Source organism: Bactrocera tryoni, chromosome 2, assembly GCF_016617805.1.
Source record: "Bactrocera tryoni isolate S06 chromosome 2, CSIRO_BtryS06_freeze2, whole genome shotgun sequence".
In the NCBI taxonomy this organism is placed as follows: Eukaryota; Metazoa; Arthropoda; class Insecta; order Diptera; family Tephritidae; genus Bactrocera; species Bactrocera tryoni.
In genome coordinates, this window is record NC_052500.1 from 6,600,744 (window position 1) to 6,612,627 (window position 11,884).

An 11,884-nucleotide genomic window follows, 5' to 3' on the forward strand; every position below is an offset into this window, starting at 1 on the left:
TTTAAAATAAGCTTTCATATTTATATATAATTGATTCGTTTCTGCGTTTAGTGCAAAAATATAAATAAATACTCAATATTTAGTAGCTCTCTGCGAATAGGTTTTTGGCGGAGTCAAGGCTCGGTAGGTAAACCTTTGGTAGCCGTACGGTGGAAACTTGCAAATTCCCTATCAATAATAAATATAAGTTTAAGAAAAATTCTATCACAGATTATATAAATGGTTTTGTAAAGTACAAATTTTCGACCACATTTTGCAGCAATTGATCTCGTCATCGTTTCGAGCTTATCTACGTAGATCATCTCCTGACAAGTGGCTTTACGCAACCCCTCAAATCATAGTCTATAGGCCCACGGCGCGAGATAATGCGGTCACCAAAAGTTTCCCTCATTAAAAGTAATTGTTTCGTTGACAATATCGCATATAGCGCCGTCTTGTTGTTACCAAAGCTCGTCCACATCAACATCAATCAATTCAGACATGAAAAACTCATTTATCATGGCTCTATAGCATACCCCTTTAACTGAACTGAACATTATAATCGGCTTCATTTTTGGAGACATATGGACCATTAGAGCATATCAAAGAGTGACTTTTTGAAAATTTAATGGCTGAGACGCCGTAGCTTGTTGTTTCTCATCCCTTCAAATGCAACTATTTTTGTTATTAAAATATACATTCAAATAAAAAGTGAGCTTCAACGCTAAACAAAATTTTCTTATAAAAGCGCTATATCTTTTTGGATAAAGTCTTATACACCTTGTAACCTTCTTTACAAGGAAGGGTGTGGTACCGAAATCTATCGTATTATATAGAGTTACATATGTATAAGATGCACTCGAAGACCTATTGGCTTGTTAAGAGCAGTTTTTTCAAGTGACAAATATGCTGAATATTCAATGAACTGTTGCTGAATGTCTTCAATTAAACATACCCGCATAATGTTTTTATGGGAAAGACAAGCATTTTAATCTTTCTTTTAACCATGTCATTGATGCAATGAAAAATGTGATATGGCGCTTGAAAATCATCAGGCAAGCGTTAGAGAGACGGCAAGAGCTCGACATCTCTCGTGAGTCCGTTCGAATGGTTTTGGTGGATATTTTGGCTATGAAGCGCGTTCTTGATCGATTCGTCCCGATGAGCTGAATTTTTTTAAAAAAGATTACGATTGTGATCGTATTTAAAGCCAAAAACGCAATGATTACCATCAATCAACCCTCGTATTCACCAGATTTGGTTCCCTGTGATATCTTCTTGTTCCTCAAAGTGAAATTGCAGCTCTGTGGAACCCGTTTTCAGTCGATCGAAGAGATAAAACTAAATTCTCTGAAGGATCTGAAGGCCATTCTAAAAAGGTGTTTCGAGGTCTGGGAAAATCGTGGGATAAGTGTATGACATCTGGTGGGGACTACTGTGAAGACGACGAAATAAGACAATATCTGAATATTTTGCGTTTTATTTACGATTTTCGAGTACTTTTTTGTCACAATTTACATATATTTATATAAAAACCATCGATTGAACAAGATTTTCCAGCACACCAAATTTCAAATAAACTTACTCAGTTGCATCCACTTATTCTTGCAAATACGTACTAACTTTCGAAACGTTAGAGCGTACAAATAACACTCATCCAGAATTAAAAAAAAAATCCATAAATATATTTAGCAAAAGCATTTAAGATTTATTTTATTCGATTATAACTCAAGCACATTTTATTGGCACACATTTCCAACCACAATGCCCGAACATGCCAAACACATCAGCAACACATTCGCAACACTTCAAAACACATCAAAAATATACACGAAAATAATTTTTGAAAATATAATTTCATATAAAATTGATTTACATTAACACTTTCTCGGAACATGTTGCCTTATGCAATTTTAAATAAATAATTTCAATTGCTTATTAATGTTTATGGGCAAATATTTTCATTGCTGGCATTTGCAACAGACTTTTGCTCAGATTTTCGCTTTCAATTTTTAACACTTCAATTTTGAGGTGTGAACATTAATCTATAATTGATGAGCCATTTACTACAGACATACATACATACATTTGCACGTGTGTTTTTGTTATTATTGTGGTGAGAACTATGTTTTTCTGAAAGCCTTTCTGGCAATTCCCCGAAGGTGTTTGATGAAAAAGTAACATTTGCTCGGTTGTGTGCACTTTTTTGCCAAATGCGAAAAAATACTAATGCAAATGGATATTCCGGCAAGTGTGCGAGAAAGATTTTTTCTATGTTTTTGTTGGTGTGTGTGTGCGTTTGTGGGTAAATGTTTAGTTTATTATATTATATATTCGTTTTTTAAGCACCCACATTTTTTATTATATTTATACCCAGAACAGGGTATATTAAGTTTGTCATGAATTTTGTAGTACACAGCAGGAAACTTCGAAGACACTTTAAAGTACAATTTCATATACCTATATCAACTATAAGCGAGCTGAGCTGCGTCGACTTAGAGATATCCGTCGGTCTAGCTATAAGCGGATTAGTTCCTCAGTTTTTGAGATATCGACCTGGAATCTTACACATATCCTTTTATCACCAAAGAGCTATTTATTTGTTGGAATCATCAATTTTGAACCACTATAGCATATAGCTGCCATACAAACTGTCCGATCAAGTGCAAGTTCTTGTATGGAAAACTTTTTTATTTAAAGAGATATCTTCATTAATTTTGGTGTAAGCTTTTACTAAAGTTAATGCTATAATCTCCCTAAAAATTATTGAGGTCGTATCACTAAAGCATATAGCTGCCATACAAGCTGACCGATCAAAATTAAGTTCTTGTATGGAAAACTTTTTCATTTTAAGAGATTTCTGAACGAAATTTAACACAGATCTTAAGTCAAAGTAATACTACAATCTGTGTACGAATCATTCAGATCGAAGCACTATAGCATATAGCTGTCATACAAACTGACCGATCAAAATTAAGTTCTTGTATGAAAAACTTTTTCATTTAAAGAGATATATACACGAAATTTGGCACAGATTTTCACTTCAAGCAATGCTATAATCAGCGTATAAATTATTCAGATCGTACCACTATAGCCGACAGCTGCCATACAAACTGACCACTAAAAATCAAGATCAAGCTTTTTATGCTCTTTTCTGTTGTAAGAAATGCACCTGTGTAAGGTATTATAGCTTCAGCGCGGCCGTAGTAAACGTTTTGCCTTGTTTTCCCATTTTTTATTTTTACATATTTTGGCTACTGCTTTTTCAGCAAGTATTTTGCATATTTACAAGCTTTTTTGTGTTCGCGAATGTGCTTGTGCATGTCTGCTTGTAGTGGTGCGCTTGTGGTTTTTGTGCACAACTTCACAACTCTGTTTGGCGAATAGGGTGTCACACTTCGCTCGCCTGTTGTTGCTGAGTTGCATCGATTTTTCGCCCATTGGTCCTGTTTGCGGTTGTTATTTTTGTGTCTTGCCCCGTTTTTGCAACAACTTTTCTTTTTTTCACTCTCATATGTATAGTAAATTGTTTATTTTTGTTGTTCAAGGCAATGCGGCATGTATTTTTAAAACTTCACTTAACACACTATAATTATGTGCTGTGCGGCGGCAGAAAACGGCAAGCACAAAGGCAACTACAAGCAGGCATACAGTATTTGTATATGTGTGTATATATATCGGTGTGTTTACTGATGTATGTGTGCATGTATGTGTTTGCTTGTGTTTTTTCCCTTTGTTGTTTCATTACAGCAAGTGCACAATCATTAGTTTTGCCAGCAGCATGCCCTCAGCGCATATGGGCACTCAGCCACACATATACTCATACACACACACACACACACACGCATATTTACAAGTCGTGTGGCCAGCGGCAAACTGGTTTCCAAGCTAGACGCCGTCTGACCGTCCAAATAAAGGTTCAAACGTCCGACCGTTCAACCACCACACCGCAGCCTACCGACCAACATGGCGTATGAGCAATCTGCCAAACGGCTCACGTGTCACCACACTCAAACAGCTGTCCTTATATACACATATACGAGCCGCACTACGGCTGTTGCGGTGTTTTTCAACACTGCGGCAACATGCAAGCATATACTACGTGCTAGCCATGTACGCACGCACACACATGCATACACTTTTTGCTATTTGTATCCTTTTATGGCCACCCGCTGCCGCACGCTTTTTTAATTGTGTCAAAGTTTACCTTCACTACGGCCCACTTTCGCTGGCACACACACACATATGTATGTACGTATATGTAACGTTATATATGTATGTTACATATGCATGCCTACATTTGTAGTTTTCTGTGTGTGTGTTTGGGCGCATGTTGACGCGTTTATTTCCTTGTTTATCAGTTTTCAATTTACAATTTTCAGCTGCTACATTTAGCTTTTCACTTTTATTAAGCTGCTGCTCTTCGCCTGCCGCAGGCGCTGCCAGTGTAGTAATAAAAGCGCTACAACAACAACAACAGCAACAACCGCAAGTTGTCGCACGCAAGCATGCATAGTAAAAGGCCTACAATCCTTGCAACAACAACAACAATAGTGTGCTACTTTTTGTTCACAGTGCGTTTTTGTTGTTGTTGTTTTCATTTTTGTTATTTTAGTTCGACTGTGCCGCGCCTACACCGCCACCTGTGCTGCGGTAGTTTTTATGTTGCCTCAAATTAATTGACTATTTAGGCACACTAACACACGCATGCACACACATACACATGCAAACGAAAATACAGTTTTTGACATACACATGCATGCATGTTTGTATGTATGTATCTGCTACACTTATTATTTTGTAATCATTTCCACGCCACTTGTTCTTTTGTTATTATTGTTGTTGTGTTTTCTTTTTCTTTTTCAACGAAATTTCAGCATTTCAGCTGTCAGCGAACGGCACTCACTCCGCTGACTACTTTGTGTCCTGCAAATGGCAGTGTTTTTGCCACACAGCCACACACTTTTGAAGTTAGCCTCACCTATGTGGCACCACTAGTGTCGCGAATTCCTGGCTGCCGTTAATGCTGCTGCTGCTGCCCCAATTACGCTGCTCACCGCTCCACACGCCTGCATTCAGCGCTTCGGCACAACTTTTCACACTTCAACTGTAAATTTTTAACACTTTTTTGCTGCGATTTTTTTCGAATTTCCTTTTCTTCGTATTTGTAATTTTTCGTATTTCTATTTTTCTTTTTTATTTTTTATTTCTTATTTCTTTTTGACCCGTATTCCTTGCCACACACTTCGCTTTTGCTCCGTTTTTTGTGGAGTTTTAGATTTTCTCAACTTTTTTCTTTCACTTCTTTCCACTTGGTGTGTGTACAATAATGCTGTTGCTGCCACTGCTTCCCTGCTTCCGTGCTGCCACAACTCACTCGCTCGCTGACTCGCTCACTTCACTATATATCATTTTCTATTAGCTGCCACAAAACGCTTGCCTTTCTTCTTCTATTATTATTATTATTCTTACTATTATTGCTATTCGACTTGCTACTTTTTATTCTCTAATGCTTTTCTACTTAAATTATATTTTATTTTCCCATTATTTTTTATTTTGCATTTACTTTTTTTCTTCTTGAGCTATTTTTCACTCTGCCGTTATTGCTTTCCGTTTAGACGTTTCACCAGTCCGAAATTCTTTCACTAACTGACTTAACCGTTAAGCTCATTGCCAAAACAACACCTTTCTGGCAGTTTGTCTTGCTCTTCTTCTGCTTCTGCTTCTGCTTCTTGCTCTCCGTGTTTCCCCTCGTTTTCTTTGTACATAGTGCAGCAGCCATCGCTGTCGCGTTGACGGATATAAACAATTTCACTGTGGCGATGTTTACTTTATCATCAACGTCGTCATCGCCATTGCGTTGCCGGCGACCTCTGTGGCTGTGTGGGCGTATGAGCTTTCTGCTAATTGCAATCTAACGACAGATGTCGCTTACAGCATATTTTTTGAGTGAGTGAAAGTTGAGTGGCATTGGTTGGTATCAATTAGAGGGGTTCTTCTCAAAAAGGGGGCCAATATGGAACTAACAAAAAGGCAATCCTTAAATTGAATCGTTGAAACAACCAGATACTTAACCTTAATAGAGAAAAGAACTAAAGACATTTAAAGTCTTGGTAAATTATTAAGATGTACTCCTCAAGATTGACCCGCCGAGACATTGTGAATAAGCTAATTTAGACCTTTTTTACTATCCCTGAAGCTCTATCGCTTTCAACTTCCAATAGTGTATTGACCTTTCTTAAAGAAGTGTTGCACCTTTAATGTTGACATTTGAGTTTTTCATAAGCCACTGAGTATGTACATGATTTGTGGTTTCATAGGTATACTTTGCCAAAATATACCACTGAAAAGATCAACAAGTTTTTTTTTTCTTTGAGATGGACAATAGAGAACTTGAATTTCCGTTCCCATGCAAAAAAAAAAGTCCTCTTTCTCGAGCGTTCTAGTCAAAGAAATGGTACAGGACGATTTCAATTGACGTGTCCGCGAGAGTCGAATCCACTATTCAGTATTTGGCGCCAATCGAAGATATCAAGTGCAGCGTGGAGGAGACTCCACTTGCTCACTAACAGCAGATTTCTTGAGATCTTCCTCTTCTTCTGCTTCCACTATCTCTTCTATCCGGACAACATGACCTAGCCAATATGCGTTCCCACGACAGTTATACGCAACCGGAATGGTTGACAGTCCTTTACCCGGCAAGCACTGTGAACTCGGAACATTTCTGCCGCTATAACAACAACAACCCAGCCAACGTAGCTGCTTGGTTGTTTGATTATATTAAATTAGATTAGGTAAGTAAGTGACCTAGGGTCTAATGTGCCCTCTCCTAAGTCATAACGTCCCAACTAGCCCCAGCAAAGTGATAAAATCCAATATACTGCTAGATTTTGAGGCGATGTGATCCCTATTTGGAAGCATTGATCGAAGGGCTTTTATTCTAGGTCTACAGACTGCTGTGCAGTCGATTGCCTGGTGTTCTGCTGTTTCAGAATCCAAGTCGCAGAACCAGCAATTCGCACAAGAAGCTAGGCCCATGCTAAATAGTGATTCTTGGGCTTACAATGGCTTTTAAGTCCCTCAAATTGTAAAGTCGGTTATATGTGTAATTTCATGAATATTTATTAGCATGATTTATTAACTACATTTTTCTATGAAGTCTCTAAATATGCTTCTCGGGTCTTCTTACAATTTTTGGTTGGCCCTTTTTTCTTTCAACTATGACATTACTTTATTGTTCTTTTTTTTTCAAATTTCCAGCTATCCGTACACAATTTCAAATATATTTACTAATTTTTTTGCACAAAATATTCGAAAGGCACCGACTACAAAACGCCACAGATAAACTTGAGTAATAAAATGCGCACGTGGTCGGTAATTTACAAGCTGATGTGCGTTAATTCAATTGTATGTACATTTATAAAAGTGAAAAGCGTTGAATTTCTGCGCGGAACACAGTTTTAATGTTTGCGTTATGTAATTGGTGTCATAATTTAACAATTTTCGCTAACTGGGTTATATATAAAAATCATAATAAAAAAAGTATTTACTAATTTGAACATACATGCATTATGTAGGATAATTTATAAAAAAAAGGGAGATTATGCTACTAAAACTACGCATTACATGAGTAAATATATATATTTATATGAAGAGGATTTGGTAAAGTGAATGAAGTGATTTATGGTGAATTATTTTAAATTTAATGATAATTATTGCGTTAATTTAGCAACTACTGCAAATGTAACTTAAATATAATATCATATGCGTCTGGGTCTTGAATTATTAGTGCTTTTTGTGCACTACCGGCACATTGTCGTGCCACAGTTTGCCCCTTTCCAGCGCCTGCAGTTTGAGTATTTCATTTTGGCTCTCCTTGGCTTGCAGCAGGAACACGCTTTGCTGTTGTTGTAACAAATTCCAATTAATAGCTGTGAGTTAAATTTGTGTACGAGAGTAGTTCATTACCTTCACTTCTTTGCTGGTGAGCACATCCATTTTATCGTAAATTATGGCATGCAATCCCAATTCTTTGAGGAATTTAATTGTATCCTTGCAGTTATTGTCGTCACCCCAGCAAAAGACTACCAAGCCGCTGCTTTTAGCTAAATTCACCTTTTTTAGTCAAAAAGTAAGAGTTTAAGTAAAATAATGTAAGTTTTTTTTTAGTCACATTGCTCTTTACCTTCGTGGGGTCACGTAGCAGGTCTTCAGTGTGCGCTACAATGCCCAGCAATTCCATGGCTAGTGAGTTATATATAGCCATTTCAATGGTGTTGCCACGTGGATCTAGATATTTTTGATATTTCGTCGTTTCACCGAGAGTTAAGAACATAACCGGGTAACGATTTTGCTTAAAGCGCAGCATGGTGCAAATGTCAGGGTCGAAACATGAGAATACAATGCGTCGATCGCCAGCTTTGCGGAATACCACATTCAAAATGCAGTCCACATACAAATTGCGGTCAATGGTATGCTCGAATTCTTCCTCCATGGTGCCATCTTTGAGCCGCTGTGACCATTTCACTTCTATGTTGAAGCCAACATGTTGATCGATGGCATCCAGGACGTCCGCAAGGCTAGGAAATGGTTGATGCTCCAGCTGATCATCGTTGTGAAAGCAGCGCTCTTCGCGTGTACGGCCCTCTTGTGTGTGATAAACCTAAAAAGTCGTAAGGACTTATTGAAACCCGTATATTTTTAGAGAAACATTTCTTGACTACCTTCAAATTATTCAGTTGGTCCAATGTTAGCTCACGCATTGGTAACTCCAGAAAATCATTAGGCTTGCAACTGCCTTTCGCTTTGAGCGACACATAGATCATGAAGTCATGATAGACCACCGGCACCAAATCCTTGCTCAGCTGTACATCGAACTCAACCATATCGGCGCCATGGTCGACTGCATTCTTCAACGAAGTAATTGTGTTTTCGCGTATCACAGAATCCTTTGTCTTGAAACTGGTGCCAGACCCGCGATGTCCCACATCCAAACCAGTCCATTTGGGGTTCCAATAGCGCGTATATGTCAGCGCCATGTCCAACTTAATACACTTGGTTGGTTTCACCAGCAAATAGCCTATCTGCATCATGCCCATTGGCCGATGACGTGTCGCGCATGTAATGGGAACTTCCAGGTTACCATCAGAGCGTTTGAGTAAATTTGGCAAAACATAGTGATAACCGAGGTGGTAGGGCGGCTCATCCATAGCTGCTTTCGAGCTGTACGAATATAAATCAATGAGATAGGCAGTACTATCAAAATCACCGATTGTCAAATGGAAGATTACTACGTCATCGGGGCCGCAAGCTGTACCGAATTGTGGTTGTACTTTTATAACGGACTCGTCAGCTTGTAACACGGCTACTTCGTTGAAAGCGAAAGCGGTGCTAAGATCTGCACCATTCTCACGTGTATCATGGGTGTCGTTTGACAGTGAATCTTCGAGTTGTGAAAACGTATGGTAATCACCACCGGCACCGCCACCAGCACCGCCACTCTGCGGTATCGTCAAGTTCATTGGTGTCACTTTAACAAAGATTAATCGCCGCTTCATGCGTTGTTTCCATGTGAAGGGTGCATTGAAAAATTTCAATTGTACAATTGTCTCGGATGTTACCCAGCCGCGGTCCACTTTCTCAACACCATTTATGTAGCCATACTCTTCGTCACACTCCCTAGTCTTGCGATTTACACCGGGTATGACAGAACGTGGCTTTAGATGGGCCTCCCAATTACGCACAATCGTTTTTTCAGCTGTCGGATCGACTGCAACCACTAAATAACGGTATTCGGTGCGAGTATCACGCGGAATGCTAACATAGGTGTACCATAGATTCTTGTCTAAAAAATTTAGAATAACGTGGTTAAAGTCCACCCCGCAGCTTGGGGCGGGTGCAATGCCCACTCACCATCTTCCTTCATCATGACTATACACTCGCTAAACTGCCAATTGCCCAGACGTTCGGTGCTTCCAACAATGGCCAGACGCTCATTAGGCGCTAAATCTTGATTTACTTGGACCCAAAATTTCCAGTTAACCTGTACCGGTGTAGCAGGTTGAAACAACTCCACTGAGGACGATGATGCCACAGGCGCCGCCATGGCATCGCAATCCTCTGCCTCATCAGCGAAAAACCACCGTTGCATTTTTATAGTTGTATTACAAACGAAATATTCGGGAATTTCAGAAATGTGTTGAATAATACGCACAGAAATATTATATTGTCAAAATATGCTCAATGAACGAATGAATAAAATATCTGTAAAGAAAAGCAAGAATGCAATGAAATATAAATTGATTGATAACAACACTTGAAAAAGTTGAAAAAAAAAAATGACTGAAAGTAAAGTGTGGCTGCTCTTTATCAAAGGCCTACTTTATCAAATAGCATTAGACCAAGCAATTGTGTTACTGTGCGCGGGACATAGATACATATACAAATGAATGTACATAATAACGCTGATTATAAAATGTCTTAATGAGATTTGTACTGTTTTTGTTTGTCAATAATAAAAACAAACAGCGGCCACTGATTTTCACAGTTGCGAGGTTGCATTGTATATCAATTGCCATACAAATGGCACTCTCTAGAATCAAATTTTTTTGGTCTAATTAGTATAAATTGCCAAATTGAATAACTTGGCGTTCCTAAAAGATTTTGATGTGTCATGGAACGTTGTTGATACTATTTGTGTAATCAGCTGTTTCTAAACAGATATTTGTTTTGTTAGAACCAATCGATTTGTATGCATATGCAGCAACATCACTTTAAGCACATATATTTCACTTACTCACCTGGCTACAACTACATAAAAAATGTTGTTGTGTAAATGATTTGCATGAGATTCCCCATATCTATATAAGTTTGTTGAACCCGCTGTTGAACGCACACTCTCCTTACATTTGCAGTATAATGCTATATTTCCTGATAATAATGTTATTGATGTGGAAAACTTACAAGATGTATATGTAGTAATGCGTCTTTGGATAGTTGTTATAGTTGAATATTATAGCAGCCGCTATTCACGACTAGCCGAGGTAGTATGTTATTATAAAATAACTTTGGTGGTCAGTTGGGAACATATTTATCCAGTTGTATCAATTAGGTTTATGGATTAAAAAACGGTTATATAAATATGGTTATGAAGGGGAAAGGAGTTAGTTGAAATATTTTCTCTGTGCTGGAGTAAAATCACACCAAGTACGACAGCTAGCGATGTTATGGAGCGTTTCGCGAACTTGTGCGTTGCCTCCACCAGGAAGAGAATTTGCTAAGATGTCGCGTAGTTTGGATCCATTTCGCTGGACTCCTCTGTAACGTGGTAAGATTTTTCGGACAATGGTTTTGGTAGTGGTATGAATTCGCCACACCAAAGGCAATATATTGCCCTTTGTCCAATCAAAATTTTACTACAATAATATCCACTTATTTATTTGTTCGAATAATTATATATTTAAATTTTTAACTTTTATGTTCTCCTAAAACCAATAAAACTAATGTCTCGTTTAATATAGAAGCGAAACAATTGATCTCAGATAAAAATTTAACTATTTTGATCAATCAATGGCCGTCGAAAAACACAGAGTTGCTTTTGCGAAGAGTGCTTCCAAAATAATATTGGTATTTTTTAATAGTAAGCAATTAACCATATCGTGACAGCATCTGTAAAATAAAAATTATAAACCGCCTTTGGTCAACACTCTTATTTAGGTACGCAAGATTTGATAAAACCGAAATTAAAAAATGAAATAAGTTTAAATTTTTTATATAATTTTTGATACATTTCCAACACTATAAACGTTAAGAGTGCATTTTTCTTTTGTAGTGTCGTTTAGACGCATTGTAAAATCAAAAGGTTTGATAGCACTGCCAGGTACAGATGTATTGGCGCCAATATTGA

General features: G+C 37.9%; 2 protein-coding genes across 3 annotated transcripts in view; both read right to left on the reverse strand.

Annotated features, from left to right (window-relative positions):
• Positions 1-5,611, reverse strand: part of LOC120768898 (potassium voltage-gated channel protein Shaw) — a 31,002-nt gene extending 25,391 nt beyond the window's left edge. Inside the window, exon 1 of the mRNA XM_040095653.1 lies at positions 4,961-5,611. The gene's annotated coding sequence lies outside the window, so the exon portion shown is untranslated. The remainder of the gene's footprint in view (positions 1-4,960) is intronic.
• Positions 5,612-7,081: 1,470 nt separating this feature from the next.
• Positions 7,082-11,545, reverse strand: LOC120769788 (glycerophosphocholine phosphodiesterase GPCPD1). Of its 2 annotated transcripts, none has more exons than XM_040096975.1 (6): positions 10,942-11,545; positions 9,892-10,242; positions 8,703-9,823; positions 8,165-8,641; positions 7,948-8,094; positions 7,082-7,881 (listed from the first exon to the last, which is right to left on the reverse strand). In XM_040096975.1, the coding sequence occupies exons 2-6, from the start codon at positions 10,127-10,129 to the stop codon at positions 7,765-7,767; spliced, it is 2,100 nt and encodes a 699-aa protein (XP_039952909.1). In that variant the 5' UTR covers positions 10,130-10,242; positions 10,942-11,545; the 3' UTR covers positions 7,082-7,764. The 2 variants fall into 2 exon arrangements, with proteins under 2 accessions (XP_039952909.1, XP_039952908.1); XM_040096974.1 differs by having other exon boundaries at positions 10,779-11,545.
• Positions 11,546-11,884: the final 339 nt, after the last annotated feature.